The sequence below is a fragment of the Syngnathus acus genome, chromosome 15, assembly GCF_901709675.1.
Source record: "Syngnathus acus chromosome 15, fSynAcu1.2, whole genome shotgun sequence".
Taxonomy (NCBI): Eukaryota; Metazoa; Chordata; class Actinopteri; order Syngnathiformes; family Syngnathidae; genus Syngnathus; species Syngnathus acus.
In genome coordinates, this window is record NC_051100.1 from 1,224,218 (window position 1) to 1,249,671 (window position 25,454).

The following is a 25,454-nucleotide window of genomic DNA, read 5'->3' on the forward strand; positions in this document are numbered from 1 at the left end:
TTCTGGAGTATCCAGCTGTTTACACTTAATCAGCATTAAATTACGTGTCACTCCTGTGAGAGAGAGTGGCTGTTTTGTTCAGAATGCTCAAAAAGTGTGAAAGGGAGAGGGGGAGTGCAGAGATCTTTGTGGTCATCCATCCCGAACGGCAGACAAACAGGGACAGACAACAGCTCTGATGACTTCTCCCAATCGATTATTTTTTGATGGAAAGCCAGAACCACTCTTTTTTGCCGTTTGACAATCTTGTCTCAATTGCCCTGAGATCCCTGTTTACAGCACCTGTCAGGCTGTGGTAGACATTATCGAGACAATGAATGTAAATTACACGAGTAGAGCGCCCATTGGCACCGCTCACTTTTCAAACTTCAAACCAGATACTTCAGGAGCGGAGGGAGAGCAACGACACTAAAAAACAAATTGTACTTATATACATTGCTATCACATCATTTCTTTCTTCAATATTGATCTTTTTTTAATCTTTTATATGATTGAAAAAAATCCAATTGCGAAACGCTACAGTTAAATAAATAAACATTGCAAATCTCGAAGGTAAAAGTCAAACTAATAAGTTGTTCTGAGGCAAAATAGAGTGAAAGTCCCTCAAAAATAAGTATGGAACTAGAAGAGAAAGAGTACAACACATCCAAGTATCAAAACAAGCGAGATGCGACAACAGCCTCCACATGTTGCAATTAGATTTGATTAGCCGCTAAACATCAGGGGCTACTTGCTCAGTCTCGCTCTCTAGCCTCTGCCATGAACCCGGAGGGCCTGAGCAACGGCCTAAACAACAGGCTTTCATTTTCCTCCACAGGAGCACTTCACTAATCCAACTTGCGCTCGAGATTTACAGCGCCTCGTAAATGAACAATATAGCTCGACTCAAAGGCGCAGTCGGATGTTATGGCAAATATGTACTGAGTGAATATTGAATGGGAGGGTGGAAGTAGCATTAGAGGCTAGGGGATCAGTGAAATAAACAGCATCAAAAGGGGATTTGTGAAATATATATCTGGGTTTAAAGAGTAGCAAAGTTGTTTGGTATCGAGAGATAAGATACTCTTTTATTTGGCCCGCACGGAGAAATTCCGTGTCTGTTGTTCTTAGTTTTTGGGTGCGGGGTTAAGGACAAGTGAAAAGTAATACCTACATCTATCAAAAGTAGTCAACCAAAACAGACTGGAAGTTGCGAGATGTCTTCTATCATTCATTGCCATTTGATTGATCGTTAGGAGACTCGAAAGGTTTTTTTTGGTAATGTTCATTCTCTTGACAAAAAAATAAATGGCTACTGATTTGATTGGTAGAAAACTGAGTCAGATTGTCTGGATTATCCTGCCATTCTCAATTCCAGGATAAAGACTTTGACCTTTGAATGGATATTGGCATTAGCCTATAATGTCACTGCACACTACAGTTGCGCCAATGTCATTTCACAGTGGATTGACGTCAAGATTTGATCAGAAATTGTTCACTGACTGCATGGAACATGATGTTTGAGGTGTTGCCTCGAGTTGAACGGCAAACACCTGGAACACTTTGGGAATGTCAACTGAAAAAGCTAACACCATAAACCTTTGAAGGAATTCAAGGTGCTTTATTCCACTCTTGATAGAAATATTCCGAAAAGAAACATTCAATGGTAAAAAGTGAGTGTCGTAGCGTTGACTGTAAATGTGACAGTGGCGCACAAAATAGCATCCAAACAAGCTGTCATGCCCGAAACTTCCCTTGTGTCCTGCATTTGGGCTGCAATCCAAACTCCTGCATCAAAGCAGCTGACTAAGAAGCACGATAATTGTGTGCAACAACCCAGTGCTTTCGCACGTGCGTGTTCTTTTTTTGGTTCTGCTTTGTCATCACCAGCGTGGCTTTTCCAATCCCCGCAACAAAGACAACAATCAACTCTGGAAGGCCCCAGGCTCACAACAAGTTGTGGTCACCATCAGAGGGGAGGTGCCCGGAGCTATTTCGTCTCCGAGCGGTGATGCACGGTTTTTAGTCTAGCATGAGACAGCCAAGGGTGAGCACCCCAGTTTTCACACATTAAAGAGCTGAAGAGCACAAGTACTCTGAGGGATCCCACCTGAGCGAGTGAGAGAAGGTTTCCAGCATGTTCAAGACCAGCTACCTGCGCAAGGAGGTGCGCAAGGAAAAGTACGAGCAATCGGATGTCTCCCAGGAGGAACTCGATGACTCGGCGGGCATCTCGGCCATCCAGGGCTGGGAGAACCTCCAGGAGCTCAACGGCCGCTTTGCCCGCTACATCAACCGAGCTCGGGTCCTGGAGCAGCGCAACGCCGTGTTCCGCAAGCAGCTGGAGACTCTTCAGCGCATGGAGGAGGCCACCGGCTTGGAGGAGACCTTCAAGGAGCAGATCCAAATCAACCAACAGCGAATCCGAGAGCTCACTTCTGACCGCGGCAAGCTGGAGCGAGAGCTGAGGGATGCCTGCCGCATGCTGGATGAGTTCACCAGCAAGTAAGAGAAGGGCCCGCGGCGGCTGGGGTCTCTGCTAATATCCCCTTTACAGATAAAGTCGACTGAAATGTGCTTAGAATTGAAAGGAAGTGATAACAAATGCTAAGCCTCAAGGGAAAGGTCTTTGTATCCAATCATCTAACAGCAGCCAATTGAGTTTCCAGTTCCACGAGTGATATCAGGGCAATTGAAAGAACAGAGACTTTTCCCAAGGCCATACAATCCACATTTGGATCCGCGCTAAATTGGGCACTGCACCGTCATAAACAGCCACCTGACTCCAGCATATCCATCATTGGCATCGGCATTATTGACTGACAAGTTATCTTTTTATGTGTAGCGTAAAAATAACTGGCAGTGCGAAAAGAGTCCAGAAAATGGGCTGTTGACAAAATTAAAGATAAAAAAGAAAAAAAGGTCATTTTCAAAATTTGCCATACAGTATCAGCTTTTGGAAAACAAACAAAATAAGTCAGGTCGTTTCTTTTGTGGAGGTAAAAACAGCAAACATGATGTCACGTGATGAGAAAAACAAACGTGGAACTTACAGGAATTGAGACAACAGTGACTTTTGCGGTGTTCCAAAATAGCCGCGATTCATTGAGCAACAATGCCACGTTCCACTCGGTTCCACCGAACATTATCGATGAGTTGAGAAGAATATGTTGGTAAAGACGGATGGATTTCATTGCATGCACACCTGCTCATCAATGTTAACACACAGTTGTAAAGGAGGAGGATTCCTTTTTGCTTCAAGCCACAAATCATTGATGGAACCCCAAATTGACATTCTTTTCATTCACCAGGAATTCATTTTGGACAGCAAAATATATATATATAACACAAGGCGATTGGCTGTACACCAATGCAGCTGTTTGGGTCTGAAAATTCCATTGGGTCAGCTAACTTGGCATGTCAAACAACAAAATGCAAGCATGGAAATGATATATCAACCCTTGCGTCCAGAAAAACAAAATCAGCTACAAAAGTTGTTGAATCATCACTCAATATTGTCACCACTCGTCCCCGCTCGTTTCCATATTGTCATCATTTCTGTCTGTGTGCTCGCCCCTCCCCTGCCCTCCCCTGCCCTCCCCTCCCCTCCCCTCCTGTGTGCCCATGATCATCAGTGTGATCATCCTCACCTACCTCTCGTTAGCTGTGGTGTATTTAAGTCCTGTCTGCGTGTCCCTCCTGTCGGGTTATGTCTTGTCTGTCGTTGTTACTGCCTTGCTGTTTTTCCCCTCGGTTGTTTTCTGTTTGCCATACCTGTCTGTCGGTCATGTTATTAATTTGCCTGTTCCTGTCTGTTTCCCTTCATGCTCCATGCCAATTGCCTTTTCCCTGGTCCAAGCTGCATTTGGTCGCCCAGCTCCATTCCGATCCTGACAAATGTACTTTGTTATATTTCTCTTTTCTCCCAGATACAGAAATGAATGTGATTATCAAGAGCAACTACGGTGCACACTGGAACAGCTAAACAAGGTATTGTGCTAATTGTCCACAAATACTATACAAATGTATAAATGCTGATATACACATGTGACAAATGGCCTGTACAATTTAGAATGTTGTCTATAATAATATTTTCATCCACAGGCAAACTCACTATTAATCAGAATACCATGCTCGGATAGAGCATGTTATTGTCAAGAAAATGTTTTTCAGTCAATTTCCCCTTGAAAAGAACTTACTGTTCGGATGATGCTACTTACCCATGAGTTTTTATCTCAACGGTGCTCGCCCGTTAACTCCCCTGCAGGAGGCCGACAGTGCTCTGCTGAAAAATTTGGAGTATCAGATCCAGTCGCAGTTTCTACAGGATGACATCAACTCTACCAGAGAGAGACATAGGAAGGTCGGTGATACAAGCAAATAATAGGATGATAGAATATAAATATACAGTAAAGCCCAGAGTTATTCCGATCCAAATTGGCTGATAAAGCGTGCATGCGTAGCCCTTTATGGTAATCACGAGCCAAAACACATCAGCGTTATCGTGTCCTAAAATACAATGTTAAAGGGTAGAAGTGGTGATAAAAGTTATAAAAACCGAATATACGTGCATCCAAATAGCATTTTCGTTCATCACATTGACATTATGCAGGACACATTTGAAGGGCCCATTTTCAGTCGCCCGATGGGATGTTTGATGCGGATGGAAGATTAAATATGACCATTTCCGAAGCGCACAGCGTAAAGCATAGAAAGTCAACTTAAATCACGAATGAATGGAACATATTTGCTATTTTATTATTGTAGACTTTGAATGCATTTGTGTATGCTTTGAAGCAGAAATAGAATAAAATAGATCTTTATTGTCATTGTCACACATGGCAATTGGCAAGAGTCATGCATTTGTAGAAACCGTGTTTCGTTCAACCCATTTGTCTGTGTGGTTTGCTCTTAACAGAACCTTGCAGAGATCCAGACCTTTCTAAACATTTTGCAGCAAATCAACCAGACGCTTCCGCTTGCTTCCACTGTGTCAGTGGGCATCTCCGAGGTGAGGTCGTGTACGTGTGTGTGCGTGTGTGTGGCCCCCACAGGGGACTTTACACCAAATGCTGATGAGGTTAGTGGCCTTTCAGTCCTTGTGTTGCCTATGTGTCCATAATCCTACATGTGCGCAAGGGGAGGTGTAAAGCACAAAGAGTTCAGTGCTTGTCTACCTGAAAATATTTAAAATTCCTAATCTATTGAGTCCAACTCATCTGAAAGCATAAACTGCCAGATAAGCCAACTAAAAGTTCAAATGAATACAATAATATAGCAATTGACCAGAAGGTTGGCTAGCCTGAAGTTAACGTTAGCTTGTAATTTGTGTAACTTTGAAAAACTATTGCTTTTGGCAGTTTGACTCCAATTTCAAATTGCACAACATTCAGGGCATTCACATTTGCAGGTAAATTGACAGCACAAGTCAAAGGTCTCAACAACAATGCCTCATGAAAACAACAATGCAAAACATAGATGAAAAGTGATTGTTTCTGTCGTGGTGAAGGAGCAAGAGAAGATGCTGGTGCAGAGCAGGTTGCCAGCCCTGCAGAGTCAGCTGGAGGAGTACAAGAGCGCCCTCTGCCAGCTGCACGCCCAAAAACAACGTCTTCAGGCCGAGGTGAGTGACACATAGTCACCATGGCAACTGCGTTGGAAATATTCTTAAAAGAAATTACAAAAAATTCGTTTGTTATTTACGAGCCCATAAATATTTCAGCTGAAAAGAGACTGAATGATTCATGCAAAGTTTACTTGGAATATTTTCTCAACAAGATATTGACATTTTTATTAATAACATTATTCAAGTGAATAATCAAAATATATGTATTACACTATATATAACAGACAGAATGTGTTCAATGTATTTTTTCAGTTCCATCATTCAAAGTTCAATGGTAAAACCAAATTACGGAATAGATGAGTACAAGTGCTGTGGTTTGTCATTGACACTGAGACACCACTAGATGCCAGCATTTAAATAAAAATATTGGCGTATGAACCTCTAAAGGGTTTAAAAATCGAAATAATGGAGCCCTAATGTTAAGCAACTCCAAACTGACTAAGTTGTTTTTCTTTTTTTAACAACGCATATAGCATTTGTTAGGATAGGCTACTGTAGATGCCAGCAAGAAAAAAAATAGATGCTACAAAATGTCTAAATATTTGATCATCTGTCATTATGTAGCTATACTTAGTTTCCAGTTTCCACCATGGTCATATTTCGACTTCATTATGTGCTCAAATTCCTAATAGTCATTCATGAGCAACACAATATCAAAGACGTACACGAAGCACTGTTAGATCTCCTCAAGGGCCTTTGTAAATCTGGAGAATCATTTCATCAGAGCGTCTTGATTAAAAAGGCGTCTGTCTCACAGGCGGCAATGTTGGAGCAAGCCATCAGGAGCACCCAGGAGGGTTTCGACGACGAGATCCAGCTGTACAACGAGAAAATCGAATCGCTGCGCAAGGACATCGAGGAAGCCGAAAGGGCCCTGGAGAGGCTCACCGGCGAGTGTCGTCACCTGGGCATGTACCAAATTTCTCTGGAGAACGAGCTGGAGAGGTACAAGAGGATCATCGAGAATGAGGACAACAGGTGAGACCCGCGCTGTTACCGTTACGCCTGGGGGCATCGCTAAGGGCTCCAACGAGGCTTGAGTCCGCAAGTCTGGTTAACGTCTGAATGCTGGCTGGCTCATCAATTCTTACCGCCCGCTGTATCCCATCACAGGTTAAACTCGGCAATAATCGGCACACCGGTCACCCTGTTTACGACCAATTACCACTACACCCACACTCCACCTGCCTCAAATCGAGGCAGAGGTAAGTCAATTGTAACCTAGTCTCGACGCTCCCGAGACAACTCAATGACAAAAAAAATGCCTGTCGCAGATATCACTCTTGCCATCCAAGATATCACCAACATAAAACCTCGCCAGAAGATCATGGCCAAGAAAGTTCAGAAGAAGGAGCTCACGCCTAAAGATGTGTTTGACAATGGTCAGGAGGATCGAAACGCAGGCGCTGCCGGAGGAGTGGCCCCAGACGGCGAAGCTGAGGTGACGGTAGAAGTTCCGGATGACAATGTGAGGAAGACCGAGGAGAGGCCCGTGTTCTCCGCAGTGTCTCCGCAAGACGTTCCTGACGGAGCTCAGATCAGCAAGGCCTTCGACACACTTTGCAACATTGTCCGAGATCGGATGAGGAAGTACAAGAGACCGGAGCCCATCGCCGACTTCTACACGAAGGGTCGTTACGTCCTCGTCACCGGCGAAGGAAGCTACCCGGATCCTTGCTTCCGCACCACCACGCCAACCGCCGGACAAGTTGTAGTCATGATCAAAGATAAGCCTCTTGGACCACCTCCTCAACCAACTCAACCCATACCTGGTTCCAGACCTGGAATTCCCGCACCTCCTTCCAATATCACTGGAGGAAAGGAAGACAAGGGTGGAAAAGGGAAGGACGACGGCAGTAAAGACAAGGTTAAGAAAGAAGAGCCTGAACCTCAACCCAAAGATCCCGTCCCAGTCCAGCCTTTCTCTGGCCCCAAAGACCCAACTCCGGTCGTGGATCCTGCCCATCCAAAGAAGAACAAGGATGACGATGGACCAAGCGGGACGACTCCCAAATCTCCCAAATCCATGCCCCGCGCCGCCAGCACCAGTTCCAGTTCTAGCAGCAGCACCAGTACCAGCTCCAGCTCCAGTAGCTTCACTCCAGAAGCCGTGAGCTACGAGAAGGTGGTGCTGGAGTCTGTTGAGAAGTTCTCCGACGGCCGCAAGCTTAAAGGTTACGAGGAGACTTCCATGGTGGTGGAAACCACCATTGAGAAATCCAGCAAGAAGAAACATTAGAAGAAAGCTCACCAAACAGTCCTGCTCTCATCTTCCAGGCTCCTCCTTCGACTTGCAGTCTCAGGTTCCACGTCCAGAGAGCCTTGCTCATGCTTTAGTTCTTTACTGTCTGAAAACTTGGGACAAAAAAAACCCCCAAACAAGCTCCGTGCCACCTTCAAGAAAATAAACGAATAAATAAGAAGTATTCAGAAAGTTGTGCTACCCATCGGTCTTCCATCTCCAATTTTCCCCTCTTGAGCTCATTTGTACAATTGGACGCCACTGCCTGCCCTCAGCACCATTTTGCTGTGTCAGAATTTGCTTTGATATCTTCAATAAAGACAACTCAACCATCAATTATAATTATCAATATTTCTTGGGGCTATGATGGATGGATGGATGGATGACAGACTTGACATAAACAATGGAATGAGTTGTTCCAGTGTCGGATAACCAAGAGTGCGAGTGATATGATGCTAAAAATAAACCGTTAATGTAATGACGCCTCCTCTGAGCAGAGAGTGCTTCAGCTCGCCTGGCTCATTCTTGCTGAGAGGCAACGTTTGTCTCCTCTTGTGCCTTTTGAGATGCAACAAAGCAGGAGCAGTGTCCTCCATCTGATGCTGCAGGAAGAATAAAAAAAAAATACTTCAAGAATTTGGCGGCAGCTCAAGTTTTTGTTGTTGCTCTGCTTCAAATCACTCGAGGGCTTTAATAAACAGCTGGATAGATTTATTATAGTGTACATCAAGGGTTATGAAACACAAACGGAGGAGCACAGGCTGCAAATAAATCACACATTCCTCTCCTCGTTTGTACAAACGGAGCATGTCAGAAAAATGTCAACAGAAACTTGGAGGATGACACGGAATCAGTTTACAGTCAACCTGTACAACAGTTGGCAGGAGAGACGAGAGAATTAAAGCGTAAGAGTGGAGCCTTTTGGTTTATCTACAACGTGTAAAAATAATATCGTTTCTTGGAGTAAATTACTGAAGGATGCACGGTACTTTTATTGTTAAACATTCATTGAAGGTCGGAACTGAAAGTACAAAGAGCAGAGTGAAAAGGGAGCAAGAACAAAATACACAAGACTGGATGCGATGAGAGAAACACATGCAGGCGGTGGAAGGGGGTGGGGATCTTTCAGTTGCTTTTCCTCAGCAAGCTCTTCAAACTTCTCTCCACGGCCTCATCAAGCTCCTCCTCCAGCTCCTCCTTCTTGGACATGGCCAGCTTGGACTGGTAGTCGCGCACTTTCTGGTCTATATAAGGGGCACTTTGTGTTCCGTGCAGCATAAGCGTCCATTCCTTGAGGACGCCGCGCTGGAGCTCGTCGCCCCGGAAGCCCACCTCCAGGACCCAGGTCCCGCGGGGGTCCTCTCCCCAGGTGTGCGTGGTCATGAAGGGCCACTTATCAAAGCCCACCTTGGAGTCGTTGTCGCGAGGCCGTCGGCTTAGCAGGATGGACTTGGTGCCCATGGGCGAGGTCATGTTGATGTTGAGGTCACCGCGGCGACTGGCGTTGACCGTGATCACCGCCTGGACGTGCTCCAGATAGCGGACAAAGTTGTCCTTGCCCTGGCAGGCTTCGGTGGAGATGGCCAGGACCAGCTTGTTGCCAGACTGGATTTTACTGGAGAAAGATGACAAATGGGTGGTTTAATCTATTTTAAGCGGATCATATCATGAATAATATAGTTTGCTGACTTTGTCTGTCGGTAAAATTAGAAATGAAATGCAAATAATCATTTGTCAGATAACGTGACGCAAGCCGAACAGGTTAAGGTGAATCCTGCCTTTGCGGTGCACAAGGAGATTCGTCCCCGCCCCCTCCAATTCCTAGAATGGGCTTGTTTTGAAATTTGTGGAGAACAGTTTGTTGTTTTTTTCCAAGAAGAAGAAGAAGCCACTGTTCCCATCAAGGACACAGCGGGGAAGCAGCTTGCAGTGGAGACTTATTAACATTCGAAGCTTAGGCCCACAATGCAGGCAGCTTCAAACGGGAGCGGTCCAAAGACGTCTGAGCTCACCCAAGCGACCGCAGTAGCAGGAGCATCAGAATAGACGCTTCTTGGACACTTCATTAGGTACCATTGCACATAGATGCGTCCTCAATTGTAGCCAAAGTTTCCCAAAGCGGGCTTACGATTACGAGATGGCGCAATAGTACAAATGACCTTTCTATCCTCTACTTGTTTGTGTCTGCCTCCTCGACACAATTCCTCCTCTTTAAAGAAGAACACTCCGGCACTGGAGATTAAAAACAAAGTAGTCGCAGCATGTCAGCACCTCTGATAATAAGAAGTTCTTTTCCAGCCAAGTAAGTCAGCCAGCGCCGCTATCTGATCAGCGTTCAGAGCGGCGGCGTAGTAAGCTTTGTTGATGTTTATTGCTTTCCCCCACCGAGACGCTCTCGTCGGAGGTGGCCTTGTTGTAATTATTCCTCCAGCACAATAGGGGCGGCGTGGTGGTGCTGCTGCTGCTGTGTAGAACAGCGAGATGAGGAAAAACGTGATGCATGACATAGCCTCCATTTGCACGGCCTAAAATTAGTATGCAAAAGATGGGAGATTACCATTAGCGTCTGTTCCTTATAAAGACTGTTTCATGGCTTTTATGGCTTACTTTATTTCCTTTTTTTTCATCTCTACAGCCGCTTGTCTTCTATTTTCGTTTTGGAACAATTTCATTCGTGGAGGGTTCCTTAATGAGCAGAGTGTTGGCAGAAGCCCACAATGCTGTGACAAAGCAACGTTCATCAAGGTCTGCATGATTGACAGTTCTTCCAGGCCAGACTATTTAAGGGTCTCTAATGAAGCCAATTAAGAGGCAATAGGCCAGAGGAAAGCATTCGCCAGCCCACATGAGGCTCCTCTGAGTCACACTGTCTAATAAAGCTGCGAAGAGGGGAGTCCATGAGAGCAGAGGGGTGTGTGTGTGTGTGTGTGTGAGGGGAGGCAAAAGGTTAACGCAAAACAGAACAAAACAGAGGAACAGAGGGAGGCTAGCGGGTAAATGAGATAGAACAAAGCTGCGCTAGCAACAGGTAGAACGAAAGATGATTTCAGGGTGCGTTGCTGTCAAAATGTTGGCAATCACAGTCGTCCGTCCTTATGTTTAAAGAGTGGATATCAATATTCAAAACGAATTTGACAACTGAACATCACTGTCAAAAATTCAATTGCATATTCCTATTTCTTAATTTCTGAGATAGCATTCATTTGAAATGTTTTGAGAGGAGGCCTCAGTCTGTACATTTCATTTTTTGAAGAAACGGGACTTACTGGTTTTCCTGGATGGATCCAGCGACGCAGTGGAAGCGCTCGGGCACCGTCTTCCACTCTTTGGCCATTTTCACCATGCCGCCGGCGTCTAGCACGCCGTAGCCAAACAGGTGGTTGAACTCCAGGCCCACGCCGTTCCTCCTCCACTGGTGGACCTCGTCGTGGAGCTGGTTCCTCTTAGAGGTCAGCACTGAGAGGTGCTGCATGTCTCTCCATGTCAAGTCGGGGCTGGGGGCAGGAAGGGAGAAGAAATTAATCATTACAGCGAAATGTATATGGAGATCAGAAAAAAAAAAATCATGGAAGATTTTTGAGGTCATAACATTTACATTCAGAACTGAAATTGAATTTTAAACATAGATTTTTGTTGTTCATGCAGATCCATTTCAATATTGTGCAGACGTCATAGGTGCTGCTGTTTTGGTTAGCGTTAATGTCGTTCAAATGAGCTCAGCAGCAGTCGCCATAATGAACTGAGATCATTAGTTATAATCCGTTTTGCTTTTGTTTGGTTTAAGTACATGCGTCCAGCAACTACCGTAATTGCTTTGCTTTCCTGCCGTCACATGATTCAAGAGTAAAAACGCTTTGACGGGGCGAGCGCATCCACTCACTGCCGACAGCGACATCATCATCATGTGTGCAGAGCAAACAACGGTTTCTTTGCACAACTACGCTAAGCGGGTGTCTGTTAATGGTGGGCAGATTCTTGTCGGCGCTTTCACGTGATAAAGGAAGGAAAGGCTCTTCGCTGGGGTTTCTCGCAGAATCCCTTTTTCACTTTTTACATTTCAATGAATTGCGCCATGTTACCGCATACGTGTCATGTACTGTCATTTGTGCGTGCGTAGAAATACTTGCCGTAAAATACACAAGCAAAGGCACTTTGAACAGTATTTCTGTGTATTTTCGATAACTATGAGTCCAAAACATTGTTTCCTGACATTGGCACAGGTACACGGACAAACACTGTCTGGCTGTGGTACATTGACCCCCGACCTACCTTTTATTCAGCAGAGACGGACATGAAAAACAGAAAATACTTCCATTGAATCTCATCTGAACCCAAGGACAAGGACAAGACTACACGAGGACAGCAGACTACATAATATGAAATGAAACAGTTGAAGAGACACGGACAGGAGGATACTTGGGTTCACTGGATCTGCCTGCGACAGATCCACTCATTTATTTTGGAGCATTTTCTAATTTTCCCGAGAATTGTTTTCAACATTTCCACCTGTTCCCCAAAAGGAACATATAGAACTCCTAGCTCCGCCAGTGCTCGAACAATGAAAATAAAAACCTTGATAGTCAAAATGGATGATGGAAATAAAGAAAACAACTCACAGCAACAAGAAGAAATAATCCACAACATCCGTATGCCCTTATACTAACAAGAAGGTAAAATGACAAAAGAACAGAGACAGCACATACTTTGCCTCAAGAGCCAGAGCAAAAACTCCAGCTGCTTCTGGAGCTGCTGCTGATGTTCCGGAATGGCGCAGAGTGCAGTTTCCGTACAGGTCGGTGGTGGCCTACATGGAAAGCAAAATTGGTACTGTCTGTGTAGAAGAGCTGAAGAAATGACTCTTATGAGATTAAAAAAAAAAAGATGGATGTGGAAGTAGTTCTCTGTTCCATTAACCTGCCAGTACACAAGTTATGTTAATATTTATTGACTCAACCTTCATTTGTGGCATTCGGTGGTTAATTAGTTGGAATAACAGCCTGACTGCAATTAGAAAGAGAACCCCGGGGAGGACCCTGACTCTGTCAACAGCCCGTGGTCATTTGCATAATCGCAAATACAAACAGGGCTGCCTTTGTACTCGTTTTGTCTATTACGAACCAATTCGCACAGTTGTGTTTCGAATAGAATGTTTTTGTAAAATTGTCCCTTTTTATTCATTTTGACTGGTTCTTCCCATATTGATCTGAATTCAGCCAGTTTGCATGTTAACATGAGCAAATTTGCATAAAAACACTGACGCTTTTAATAAGCATAACCTTTTCAATGATAGTGTCAAATTCTTTTTTAAATATTACAATCTCAATCCAAATGGATGTAATTATTTGTACTACTGGGTGCATATGAGCTCATTTTTGCAATGATGTGTCTACTTGAACATATACACTCACGACGCCAGCCTCGGGGTTCCTCTTGCGTCCGTTGCTGAAGGTGGACGCCAGCGTGGATGAGCAGCTCTCGTCGTACAGCGCCGTGCGTCCGTCGTTGATGGCCGAGTTGATGGAGATGGTCCACATACTCGAGGCGTAACCATCGCAATTGCAGTCGTCATAGCTACCGCCGTCTCCCGATGCCCACACGTAGATGCTGCCTTTGCCTCCTCGACCCTGGATGGAGACGGGTGAATAGAAGAGTTCTGATTTTGATTGGGCGGATGTCGTGGATGAAATGTATCATTGCAATTATGTAGTGCTACTAATTACAGGATGCAAGAAGCTCAGGCTGATTTATGTATATGATAAAAATCTATGAGTCGGTTTGTCTCATGGGCAACAACTACGTAAAACTCTTCATGTCAAATAGAAATAAAAGAAAATACGCAAAGCGCATTTCAGGATATCTTTATTTTTTGGGCCACATTTTGCACTATTTCCACCTTCCTCACAAAATTGTAAAATCATTATTATTATTATTATTATGTGTTGACAAAGCGATTCTTGACCGCTCGCTTAGTTGCTTGTACACAAACAGAGTTTGTAGCTCCACAGCTCCGTCATTTTAGAGAAGCCTACACCTGCCTGAGCGCAGTCCACCAAGATGATTAATCAGTCTAGTAATAGGCAGTGGCACTGTTAGCATGGCAACAGTCTGTGCGCGCGTGTGTACGTCTTCCGCAGAAGCGGGTGGGGGGGGGGGGCGGATCTTTGCCTGGCTACTGTCACGTGGATGGGATCTGCTTCTCATTCACCAGAAAAAAAACACACCTTGTATTGAGTTGGTAAGGACAATGAAGGTATGCTTTCACACGGTCGACACAGAAATACATCAATCGGACGTTTGTGCTGGGAAAAACTAAAATAGGTCTTGGAAAGCAATGAGCGCTTGAGAGAAAATCCAAGTTGACGCCTTACTTTGTTGACGCCGTCAGCCATCGCCTGAAGGGTTAACTCTCTGGGTCCATCCACGGTCTTGCCATCATCAGTGGGCCCCCAGCTGGCACTGTAGATGTCAATGACTTGAGGCATATGGCTGATGGACGAGGCCTCGATGATGTCCGTCATGAACGGCTGGTCCAACATTCTAATACCTGGCGTGTGAACAAGAAAGGAAATGAAAGCTGCGGGAGATGTGCGGAGCCATCGTAGCGTTATCACAAGTGCCGCTCGCACACATTATGGCGCTCAACCTCGGCATCGTGACACATACCCGCCACCTTGGAGTTGTAGGCAACTCCCACGCCGCAGATGTTGTTGTTGGCCGCCGCTGATACTTCCCCGGCACATCGAGTACCATGACTGGTGACAGGAAGGAGGGAGCATCACAAGGGATTAGGAAGAATTTCTAAATTCCAGCAAGGCTAGAAAAAAGGGATGGTGTACTGAATTCTTCAAACTTGTGGTCTTTTGATGAAGCCCTGACAGGTTGTTAAGATGAAAGAATTGTTTCTACTTTTGTCTGGGTCCAAATCAGTGTGTGCTTGTGTTGCGTCTCTCTCGCCTCCATCCCTCAGGGACCTTGCAGAGAGTCGACCCCATTTCTCCCAGCATCCTTTGCCACTGACAGGAAGCTATTTATAACAGCCGGCTGATTAGCCAAGTTGCGCGCTCGCCAGTCTCCGAGCTGCCGCGCTGACAAACCCTGCGCACACATTTCTACACCCCTGAATATATTTCTTCCGTCTTCACAAGTCGCCGAGGGACAAGGCAAGCGGGATGAAGCGCTATCAGGGACAAGGTCGCCTAAGCGTGAACGTGCCTTCTTTATCCACCGTATCTTGGCAGCAAAAACAAGTATTGTGCTTTCTAGTGTTCTTGTGTTCAGCTCTGTTTATACTACACCGTTATGTCCTAATGGAACATAATCACTCGAGAGCTGCTGAACTCTAGGGAAAGCACACAAAAACATAGTGTGTGTGGGCGTGTGTGTGTGTGTGTGTGTGCGTGTGTGTGTGTATGCTTGGATAAACAGAGGGCGGCTGAGTGAGCTACCTGTTGAACCAGTCATCTGTGTAGCGTGGAAATGGGTAGGGGTCATTGCTGCTGAAGTCATAACTGGCATCTGCATTCTGAAAAGACCAAATTGATGTGTTCACAAAGAGAATATGAAAAGAGAAAGCATTTTATTCAGCTCTTGATCTATTTGGCCAAATGTGTGTTGAAGTTATGCTATTCTGTGTTTTTATGGTGGGGGGGAGCCACTTTATGACCAACCTCCATGTGTCGAATCAATGAGTCTTCAAGGTAAGATAATAATAAGCTCTTGACTGTGGCACAACATTTATCATGCAGATATAACAGTGATGCCAATCCTCTAATCATAATCAACAGGAAGTACGGGGGTTGCACAAATTCTGCTCAATCCCGGGCGGGGCCGAATTGCATGAGACCAAAATCCAAAGAACCACAGAATAAAAAAAGAGGACAAATGTCTTTCTTGGAACATCGTGTCATTAAGGGCTGTGCTGCCTGCTGTGAACTCCCGTCTTATTCCTCATATATGAGTACAGCCAAATGTTCATTATGGGGAAAGGCATCAGATCGATTAGCGGCCATGTTGACTGGATTGTACCTCTATCCTTATCTCAGCACAGGCTGTTATTATCTTTGCCCATGCAACCTTTGTTTTCTCAGAACGAGTTACGGTCTATGAAATGTTAGTTTCGGATCTGCCATTTTCGAGAAACACAGCTGATAACTGACAAAGGTGAACGGAGGTCTGGAACATATGTGCTGAGGGTTAACTTGGGAAGATGTCACTGATTTTAAACTCTACAGTCATTTTTATACTGATTGTTTGTTTGTTTGTTTGTTTTATTTCCTAACAATGTATATACGAGCATAAATTGTCAATAATTCAGTTGTTACGAACAATTTTGTCATGACCTATTTTTCAGCAAGTCCTAACATTTAGCCCCAATAGGACATTGTTGCTTCCAAAGAAGATGACAAATGAAATCAAAATGTTTTCATTTTAGAGGGAAATGACAAGCAACAGGAGACATCTCGACTGTAGTTGTAGTGCTCACATCCATTAAAGTAAACTCAAACTGATTGAATGCGGGCGGCGTTGCTCATAAATCACCGTCTAATACGGGACAAACGGAGAGGACATACAAAAAGGTACAGTTATCGCGACCGATAACATTTAATCATATTATTTTATTTACATAATGAGATAAGAAGCAAATGCTTATTAAACTGGTTGATAACTGCTTGCTTTTCAATTCTGACTTACAGAAAATGGATAGATGGAAGTTGCAATGTTGGCGCGGAATAAATTTATAGTTATGTAAACAGACGCATTTTGTCATGAAGTTCTAAAGTTGATATTGAGCTTTACTGTCCTTGGTGTACAGTTTCAGAGTCAAGACACCGTAAATGAAAAGGAACTCGCTTCTTTCACGCTTCTTCAATCTTTTCAAACAGCACAACAATCAGGAACATCACAGGCGTGATAACTTGTCGTCATGGCAACATCAGCATCCCCCCCGACAACAATGTAACCCTATTAGAAGACTGAAAAATCACACCTCTGTGTCCTTTGCACTATCTCTGAAAACAAAAGGGGGGGATCTATTTATCATCACTGTGTGGTGTAGACCTATTTTCCAAATGGTGAAAAGATAAGTGTGGAAATACACTGAGTCATCATAAATGATCAAAATGACTCCATTGTTCCGAAAGGCACAGTGTCATTTAGTCCTCGGCTAATACAAGTGTGTTCTTGTGTTGTGTGCCATCAAGGTAGCGAGCGCCGCATGCTCTTCTATCACCCCCGCTAAGGCCCACTGTTATTTTTGGGTCAAGGCCGGTCGCTGTTCACAGGCAAGAATTGAGGAGGGAGGCAAACACTGGAGTAAGGCTCACGGGAGGATGTAATAGGCGCTGGATGAAGCGGCTTGACTTTTATGGGCCAAGAGGGACTCATTGCTTGGCTTTTTATGATTGCGAGCAGGCTGGCATCGGTGCGTTTGCAGGATTTCAGGTAACAGATGGCACATTTACGCCGTTGCATTTTTCCATGCAAAATGGTGGAAAGCCGGTCGGACGACTACAATGTTACTTCTTACCCTCTGCCGCAGTGTTCAATTGCGCGTTCCGCTCTAACGTAATCCTTTTTTTTTCTCAACTTTATTTTGGAAACATGGCAACTTTTCATGAAATTTAATGATAATTTAATTTCTTGTAACAGTAGAGTTGTTTTTATGTATGTATGGTTATATTAGTGTGGGTGTTACTTCTTCTAAAAATAGTATCGAGCTTTTGTCGCCACAGCGCCATCTGCCGGTTCAGCTAGGCACATGCCCCAAACACAAAACTGCAGTTTGGGCTGCCAAATCATATCTCATTTCCTTGTTATGTCATCCTCCCACTTGTCCTTTAAGCTTTTATCAGTATGCTGGAGGTAGAACATCACATTATGCACTACCCTGGCGTTATCTGCGCTGGTGACAGATCGGCCTTCCAACGTGCCTGCCATCGCGGACATTAACATTATACAGCTCGGTCGGCTGTCCTCCGAGCTCACTCCTGCGTCCTCCACCAAGCATGACAAGGAGACCCGGCAGGCATGACAGCGCCTCGGAAAGCACCTGCCATCGGCCAACTGGATCGCCCCCCCCGCTCTGCTCACTAACAGGAGCTTGGGAACTTTTGCAAATGTAATAACGAGGTACTCACATAATTAGATGCCAGGTCTGGATGGAGATAGTCAATGCCTGAAATATAATTGTGACATGGATATTAGGGACAGCTAATCATGTGACACAGTGATTTAAGAGAGTAACGTCCTCTGTGTTTTGCATCATAATTCATCATAAAGCATAAAACAATCCTCATTTTCCCCACACAGTGTCATAAGATTCAACACAAATCCTGCCATGAAAAAGCTAATAATGCTTTGTTTTGATTGACATTGGCAATCACTGACGTATTAATCTACCAAGAGAACCCTCACAACCGTATCCTTATTATAATATGCTACCAATTTCTGTCTGTGTCTGTGTTTATCATTTTGCCAATGGTGTAAAATTGTATTCAAACAAGCTAAGATATCATTATAATACTGTGTGTATTTTGTTTGCTATGTCAAGACATGTTCAGCTGTACCTAATGTATAGTGTGCAAAGTAACCCCAAAAGTAACTTGCCGTCATCCATGATTGCGATGGTGACTCCTTGGCCTGTGTAGCCCAGTTGCCAGGCCTCAGCCACATTAAGATCCAGCCCGGGGGTCCCGTCTGCTTGGCCAGTGTTAATCTAATCACGCCAAATAAGAATCCATGACTCATAGCATTCAAGGTGGAGAGAGAAAAAACAAGATCAAGGAGGACAAATGTGGGTGGGATGCTTTGGTGAAGGTAACGTCAGAGATAACAGCGCATCTCGCAAAAGATGGCCTGGGCTGTGTTCCGCTGATGAAGAGCAGCGAGCTTGCAGCAGCCGTAAATGTCACACTTGCCACTCAGGCTTAAACGAGAGGGGCGCTGCACATGCAGCCGTGTATTGGCATGGCTCATTAAAGTGTGACTGATTGTGGAAGTTGTGGATGCTTATAATGGTTGGGTCCGGAGGGTGACTCACCAGGTACCACTGTTTGGTGAACAGCGGGTCACTTATGTTCACGTCCATGTCATCTATACTTCGGTAGCCGCGCTTCTGACGGTCAAAGCCATCTTGGTCCAGAATGTTCTTAACCTGGGAAAAATTGACATGACCAGAGATTTGTTTCGAAACAGCGTCCAGCCACTGGCCAATTTTACATTATTCAGCCATGGAGATCCACTTGCAGTTCCTTATAAATGTTTTCTTGTGCAGTGGTTTTAAAAGGAATGAGATTTGCCGCTTCCATTGGCCAAAAAGCTAGCCTAAGCTGTGTTCATGTCCACAACGGCGCAAAAGCCCTTTTCTTGCTGCAGTAACTCCAATCCAAAGGCAACTCCACTCACAATTAGACCACGCTTTGCTCACCCGAGCATAAAAAAAGATGTGATGTGAAAACATCGGATTGTTGACCATGACTTGATCCAGACAGGGATTCTTTACATTTGGAAAAGACAAAAGATGCTGTTTTTGTTGTCGCTTGTTCCTCAAGACCACAAAACACAAAGACATCTAATTCTTGTCAGGGCTTTAAAATGTCCTCCGGCACATACATTCGGGTGACTAGATCCCTTCTGGTGTGAACGGGGAATAAAAACAGGCATTGTGGGTGTTTTTTTACTGCCACTGATAGATAAGGCAGTATAGAGCAGCACTCTACATGGCCTTTTAAATCCTATTCATCTTTTTACAGCGTACGCTGAGCAATCGGGAAGCGCACAGCACACGCCGTCAATCAGCGCAATCGGACGATCCTTCCAATGACAGCGCCAAATACCATATACGGATTTGAAAGTACACATCGTGAATGCAATTTTAGTAACTCATTTCACATTGTTTGCCAATTAGCTTACATGTTGACTAAACTCAATAGGAACTTGAAATAAGACTAAAAACATAAAAACAAACACTGCATTTCTTGCTCGATAATAAAAATGATGAAATGCTAATAGTTGGTATGCTAATAATGCTTTTTCTCCAATTAGGATTCGCCAAATGTTAACGTGCTAGCACATGGTATGCTAACCTGAATATATGTATACCATAAATACCAAGTCTGGTTATACATTTATCATCGTAATCTGGTACCGTTTTAAGTGATGAAAGGCTAACATGCTAGCTGTTGGTATACGTACGTAGGTCAAATGTTAATATTTGTCAGTAAAAAAGTGGAACTTGAATTGCTTCTCAGAATGTCTTGAATTAGAATCATTAAAATGTTTGTTTGCTTTTTTATCATGGAAATGTCCATTTTTTGGAGAAGTGAGTGTGAAAAAAATAGTCTCTATGCTAAACGAGCTAAACATGTAGAGGCTAATTATTTGAATTCAGAACTATGGACAGAAATAGGGAGGATACAAATAAATACAAAAGAATTTGGTCTTCAATTTTCACACAGTGACTATAATTATAATCCTGAGCTAAAATAGCCTGCTGACTGCTTGCGTAACTGTTCCAGGAATGCAAGCTCTGGGCATTTTAGGACTCATACAGATTGAAGGTAAAGGTCATGAAAGAAGTGGGTCATTGTTCTCCACTATTTCATTCCTACCAAACCTCTCGGGGAAAGTAGAAAAATCAATACAACCGTCCCCTGCAGTACATTCGGTGCTTCTAGGAAGGCACAAAACACAACCGCATAAGCCATTGTGACATTTTAAAGAGAATTAAAATCTCCTCCGCTAATGGTTTGGTTACTGTCTTTTTTTAATGCACTTTGAAGGCGGTTAAACATTCGCGTTGCGCTACAGGACTTGAGTATTAGTGTTCTTGTAGAATGCATATTTTATTGAGTCGAGGAGGACGGCAGGGAAACACTCGACACCGTGACATGCAGGCCACATAAAATCAGTCATGCATGAGAGCCAGTAACTGTGGCCGTCGTACACAAGATGAATATCACAACCCCATTAAAATGGCAGGTATGCCTCGTGCCTAAAAATAACAATATGGTGACTGTTTATACTTTGAAAGATCTCCCCCCCAAATAATGTCAATTAGAGCTGAAGCAATTCATCAAATACCTTGAATCATTTTAATTGGAGAAAAGGTTGGAGGAAAATATCTTCCTTGAAGCTTCACAGTACAAATTTTATTTTCTGCGTATCATCCAAACATACTGTGAATTATTATTTCTTTTTTACAACAAACGCATATTAGACAACTAACTGTCATTTACTTGGCATACACAGCGTCATCGCTGCACCTACGGTTAACCAAGTAGCACTTATCACATAAAGCTTCACGGGAAGGCGTTTGAAAGCAAGAATTTCAAAGGGAACAAAACACATAAACACAACCTTTGCAGAAAGGCACCTACCTCATAAAAAAATAGTGGATGATAGTTTGTGAGTGACTAAGTGGCATTCAACAGAGGAAAAACTGTTTAGATGAGTCACACAGCAGCAGCTCAGAGGTTTTGACGCGAAAATGATCATAACTTCAATAAATCAATCTCATGGATCACGAGCGGCAAACATAAATTGTATCTGAATTCATGGAAACGAATTAAATTCATGACTATTTGATTCCTATTTTTGTTCCTCTAGTAACATTTAGGAGAGTGATTAATCCAGGCCAATGTTATTGATTTCAATTAGTCTCAGAGTACGTTAATAATGAAAGCCGCTTCTTGCATCATTGTGGTTTTTGTTGTTTCTTATTTCTTGAATTTGCTATTAGGTGGCAAAATGAGGTCATTCCGGCGGAGCTAGAGCAGTGGCACTGGCTTCCGCTGCGATATGCTTGGACGCCCCAGGTGCGAATTGACTATTGAGTATTTTTCTGAGAATTTCCACCCGCCCCTCATTTCTAATATTTTCATCGTTTCTCGTATTGGGGAAAAAGAGGCGATGCTATGCAATGGAAAGCAATGTGTTTGGATTATCAGCGTTTCCAATTCATTGTTTCTCTTCACTCATTATTGAATGTCATGGTCTTCACGTCGTTACCCTGCTGTCTTCCTGGAGCCGCTGTCTGCCTCGAACGCTGCGTTTGCTCCGCCTCTTGGAAGAATCCTGAGGGTAGAAGTGGTAGAGCCCCTTTCCAAAGGCCACCTGAGTAAAAATGGTGCACAAAGGCGATGAATGAGAGCGGGTTGAAAGCATGGCCCAATCGACATGTAATTACCACACTACAATAGGGCAGAATGGAGAAAGGTTGAAGAAAGGCCACTGATTTCCAGGCTTTCACGAAAGAGGGACGGGAGTCTATTTTGAGGCATGGGTGTTAGAATCAAACCTAATGCATGGTGAGAGCAAGGGAATGACTCTTTTTTTCCCCCCTCAGGCACAGTGCCCAGATTAAAGACCCCCTTATGCTTGAAGACCGTCGTCTAAGTTGGGGCAGGTCAATCTTTGATTTAAACGCTCTCGGATGAGCCTGTTGCATTGCCTGTGACCATGACGTTGATGATGATTGTTATTTTGCACATATGCTCTCAAAAATAAAAATGAGAGGACCTGCACACAAGTCCATTTGCCCTTATCTTGTTAATTAAGTCACGTTTAAAGATAGTTCAAACAAAGCAGTTATTGTTTAATGGCGCATATCCCATCAAGACAAATATAGCTGCCGATTACATAACCTGTGAAGGGAGGAGGGAGGAAAGATGGGGAGGGGGTTGCTCCATTGTCCAAGAAAATGAGCTAGCAATCACACAAATGCCGCTCAGCAAATGTTACAATGATGATGTACAGATTGACACATTTTTAATAAACAAGATTCAGAGTCAGAGTCAGAGGAGGAAATTTTGTGCTGTACGCATCGCTGGCTGCAACATCCCCCCCATGAGCAATTTCACACACATCCATTTTGACAGGCCCACACACTGTTAAAGGCAGAAGTGTGTGTGTGTGGGGGGGTCATTTCTTCTGCTCCATCATGGAGGCCTTGTTAGTGTTTTGCTCATATACGGGGCATGTTATCCAGACATTCCATGTCATGTCTTCAGGGTGAGGAAAATGTCACATATAGGGATTGACGCGTGTCTATGTGTGTATGTGTGCCTCATGACTTTTCAAAATGTGTGTAAAGCGGAGGTGGGGAATGTGTAAGGCTGTATCTGTGTTGGTCAAATACAGATTTTATATTATTACTATTATTATTATTAACATGAGACAGGTACTTTGATATTATATTTGACTGTTTTGCATTTTTTTATTAAGAGAAAATAGTAAAATCACTAAACTGTTTGCATAACAAAATATTTAGTTTTATAAGTTATTTAAAATCCTTTAACATCCATTTACCTTTATTTTCATGTTTGTATTACTCTAACTTTTTTTTAAATATAGGCTCTGTTTCATGATCTTTTTATCTAGATTTATTTTCACACAAAATCATTTTTTTATGTATTTTATATGAAGCACAATTTATCCTTTTATTAGCTCTTCATTGGATTTATTTTCCTTTATCAAATCAATTGGATTTTTGTTTTTTATTTCATAACCATTGATGATTTGTTCATTGTCTGTTTCTTTTTTGATATTTGTTCACATAGAAAAATGCAATAGAATTGCTTCGAGTCCCATTTATGTCCATCCAGTAGGCATGCTGCCTATAAGCCAGTCTGCCTTGTAGTGGGATGTGACGTCACCGCATTTCACAGAAGTGCATTGGAAAACAAAACAAATGCTTAGAAGAAAATCACATTTAAAAAAATCAATTATTATATGTGAGGCTTTCTTTGTACAAGTATCCTACCTTGCGAGCACTCTGGTACCCGTGTTGTGCTGCAAGTTGGTGCGCCTCTTCCTCCGGCGCCTCCTCGCGCAACTGGACCACAACATGCTCCGTGGAGTGTCTCTCCGCAGCCTGCGTCGCCGTCGCCAGCAGCAGCAGCAGCAGCAGCAGCAGCAGCAGCAGCGCGTTCAGCAGCACCATAAATCCCACGCGTGTCCCTGCACGGTGGGGAGATCCGTGCATCGTGACCGGCTTGTGTCAATACCGTCTGTGCGTGCGTGTTTGTGTGCACGCGCCTTCTTGCCTGGGCTGCCCGTCGGCTTGTGTTTGGATGTTAAGGGGGAAGGATGCTCCTGGTGAGAGAGGAGGGAGGAGAGGGGAGGGGAGGGGAGGGGAGTAGGAGGAGGTGGAATCAGAGGTTTTGCGCGCGCATCTCCTCCGCAAATTGGTGTTTCCTCTCCTGCTGCGGGGGGAGTGGGGCGCTCGTGTGTGCTGCGTGGGGCAAACGTGCATCCTCCGCCTCCTCCCTCAGCCTGGTGGCGTACTGCTGGTCTTTCACTTTCAGCACCCTGGAGAGATCCTACGCTCTCATTAAAAACCAAGAGGATTTTGAGCCTTAATAAATAGGATTCCGCTCTATTCGCTTTCTCATGATCCACATCTTGATCCCACAAGGGCAGTATTAGGTACACGTGCAAAATGTAATGTGCTGGTCCTGTAATGGATTATTTTGATAAGACGTTCATAAATCAAGGTGCCACCGGGGACAGAAAAACAAACAAACCGGTTCTATACTACCTCAGCTTTAGCCCAATTAAAATACCACTGCTTTTGTAACGTATGGGGATCACGTCTTCGCTATGAGCTCACGACTGGTCTTTTAAGGTTTCACAGATCGCAGACATCCGTTCTAAGCAGTTTGACCTTCTCGGTTGGAATGGAGAAAACAACTGGAATGGCGTATAATTGGATGTGAGCAGCAGGTTGTTGAAAAGAAACAAGAAGAAAAGAAAGAAGCCTTCTCATTAAAATGCTCCTGCTGCTGCTGCTACTAGACACACTATGGAAGACATAAGAAGTCGACATGGTAGTAGATTCTTTTAGAAATGGAGGAATAGCCCCTTTCTGTGAGGTACATACTATATTCATTCACATGCAGTTAAGAGAACACCAACCACTTTAACGACTGATGTCATGTTAAATAACATCCCCAAAGTTGTTTGAAACAGTGTAGGCTGTCTACTAATCACCGTTTGCCGTTTCCTCCCACACGACTGCCACTCCGCAGCCGAGAGATTATTTGCTTAGCTCGGACAAACGAGCTAGCGTCTCCGTTATGCATTCTATAAGGAGACACTGCACAGGCTCGTATGGAAGAGATGCATCACAAATAATTTATGTTGTGAGAGTAGCGAGTCTGCATGGGATCGTCTCATCGCTTCATCTGAAAGGCACTCTCAAAGATCCAAGATGATGTGTCCGCTCCATGCGATGAAGGTTGTGAAGTCAGCATGACACAGTGGGAAGGAATAATCATTATCACTGATGGGGGGGAAAAAAAAGTGATTTCACAGGAAAGGTGAGGTATAACAACACCATCTCATTTATATAAAATGAGAACATCTCTGGATTTTGGTGCAGATTTATAAATCCTTCTCCATTTTTTTCCCAAGCTACTCTGATGAGCTGCCCAGCAACAAGCATAACCCAATGATAAACCAAAGAGCAATCGGAATAAACAGCAGTACAGGCCACTGGAAAGAAAGCTTCTTTCATTTTTCATACATGCTGCAAGAGAGCGCTTTTAATTGCTTCAGTGAGAACACAGAAAAAAAGATGACACAGCAGCTACATAGACACTGATATTC

General features: G+C 43.9%; 2 protein-coding genes and 1 long non-coding RNA gene across 3 annotated transcripts in view; 1 reads left to right on the top strand and 2 right to left on the bottom strand.

Annotated features, from left to right (window-relative positions):
* The window catches only part of LOC119135138, a 23,050-nt gene extending 19,409 nt beyond the window's left edge, over positions 1-3,641 (bottom strand). The window contains exon 1 of the long non-coding RNA XR_005100495.1: positions 3,630-3,641. This is a non-coding gene — a long non-coding RNA (uncharacterized LOC119135138). The remainder of the gene's footprint in view (positions 1-3,629) is intronic.
* On the top strand, positions 1,972-8,183 carry LOC119135128 (filensin). The gene is made up of 8 exons (XM_037272497.1): positions 1,972-2,484; positions 3,909-3,969; positions 4,247-4,342; positions 4,898-4,990; positions 5,489-5,602; positions 6,363-6,583; positions 6,719-6,810; positions 6,880-8,183. The coding sequence occupies exons 1-8, from the start codon at positions 2,117-2,119 to the stop codon at positions 7,842-7,844; spliced, it is 2,010 nt and encodes a 669-aa protein (XP_037128392.1). The 5' UTR covers positions 1,972-2,116; the 3' UTR covers positions 7,845-8,183.
* A 326-nt stretch (positions 8,184-8,509) lies between these two features.
* Positions 8,510-24,071, bottom strand: pcsk2 (proprotein convertase subtilisin/kexin type 2). Its single transcript, XM_037272499.1, has 12 exons — positions 23,608-24,071; positions 21,855-21,959; positions 18,886-18,999; positions 18,453-18,561; positions 17,984-18,021; positions 15,293-15,369; positions 14,511-14,599; positions 14,216-14,391; positions 13,256-13,471; positions 12,551-12,651; positions 11,114-11,341; positions 8,510-9,462 (listed from the first exon to the last, which is right to left on the bottom strand). The coding sequence occupies exons 1-12, from the start codon at positions 23,827-23,829 to the stop codon at positions 8,973-8,975; spliced, it is 1,965 nt and encodes a 654-aa protein (XP_037128394.1). The 5' UTR covers positions 23,830-24,071; the 3' UTR covers positions 8,510-8,972.
* Between the last annotated feature and the right edge of the window lie 1,383 nt (positions 24,072-25,454).

What these genes read in the sequence shown, in the direction of transcription:
- LOC119135128 (XM_037272497.1), top strand. Translation starts at nt 2,117, where the DNA reads ATGTTCAAGACCAGCTACCTGCGCAAGGAGGTGCGCAAGGAAAAGTAC. An exon ending in CTGGATGAGTTCACCAGCAA is followed by an intron (nt 2,485 to 3,908) that starts GTAAGAGAAGGG and finishes CTTTTCTCCCAG; the next exon opens with ATACAGAAATGAATGTGATT. An exon ending in TGTCAGTGGGCATCTCCGAG is followed by an intron (nt 4,991 to 5,488) that starts GTGAGGTCGTGT and finishes GTCGTGGTGAAG; the next exon opens with GAGCAAGAGAAGATGCTGGT.
- pcsk2 (XM_037272499.1), bottom strand. Translation starts at nt 23,829, where the DNA reads ATGCACGGATCTCCCCACCGTGCAGGGACACGCGTGGGATTTATGGTG. An exon ending in ACAGATGACTGGTTCAACAG is followed by an intron (nt 14,600 to 15,292) that starts GTAGCTCACTCA and finishes TCCTGTCACCAG; the next exon opens with TCATGGTACTCGATGTGCCG. An exon ending in CTACAACTCCAAGGTGGCGG is followed by an intron (nt 14,392 to 14,510) that starts GTATGTGTCACG and finishes TTCACACGCCAG; the next exon opens with GTATTAGAATGTTGGACCAG.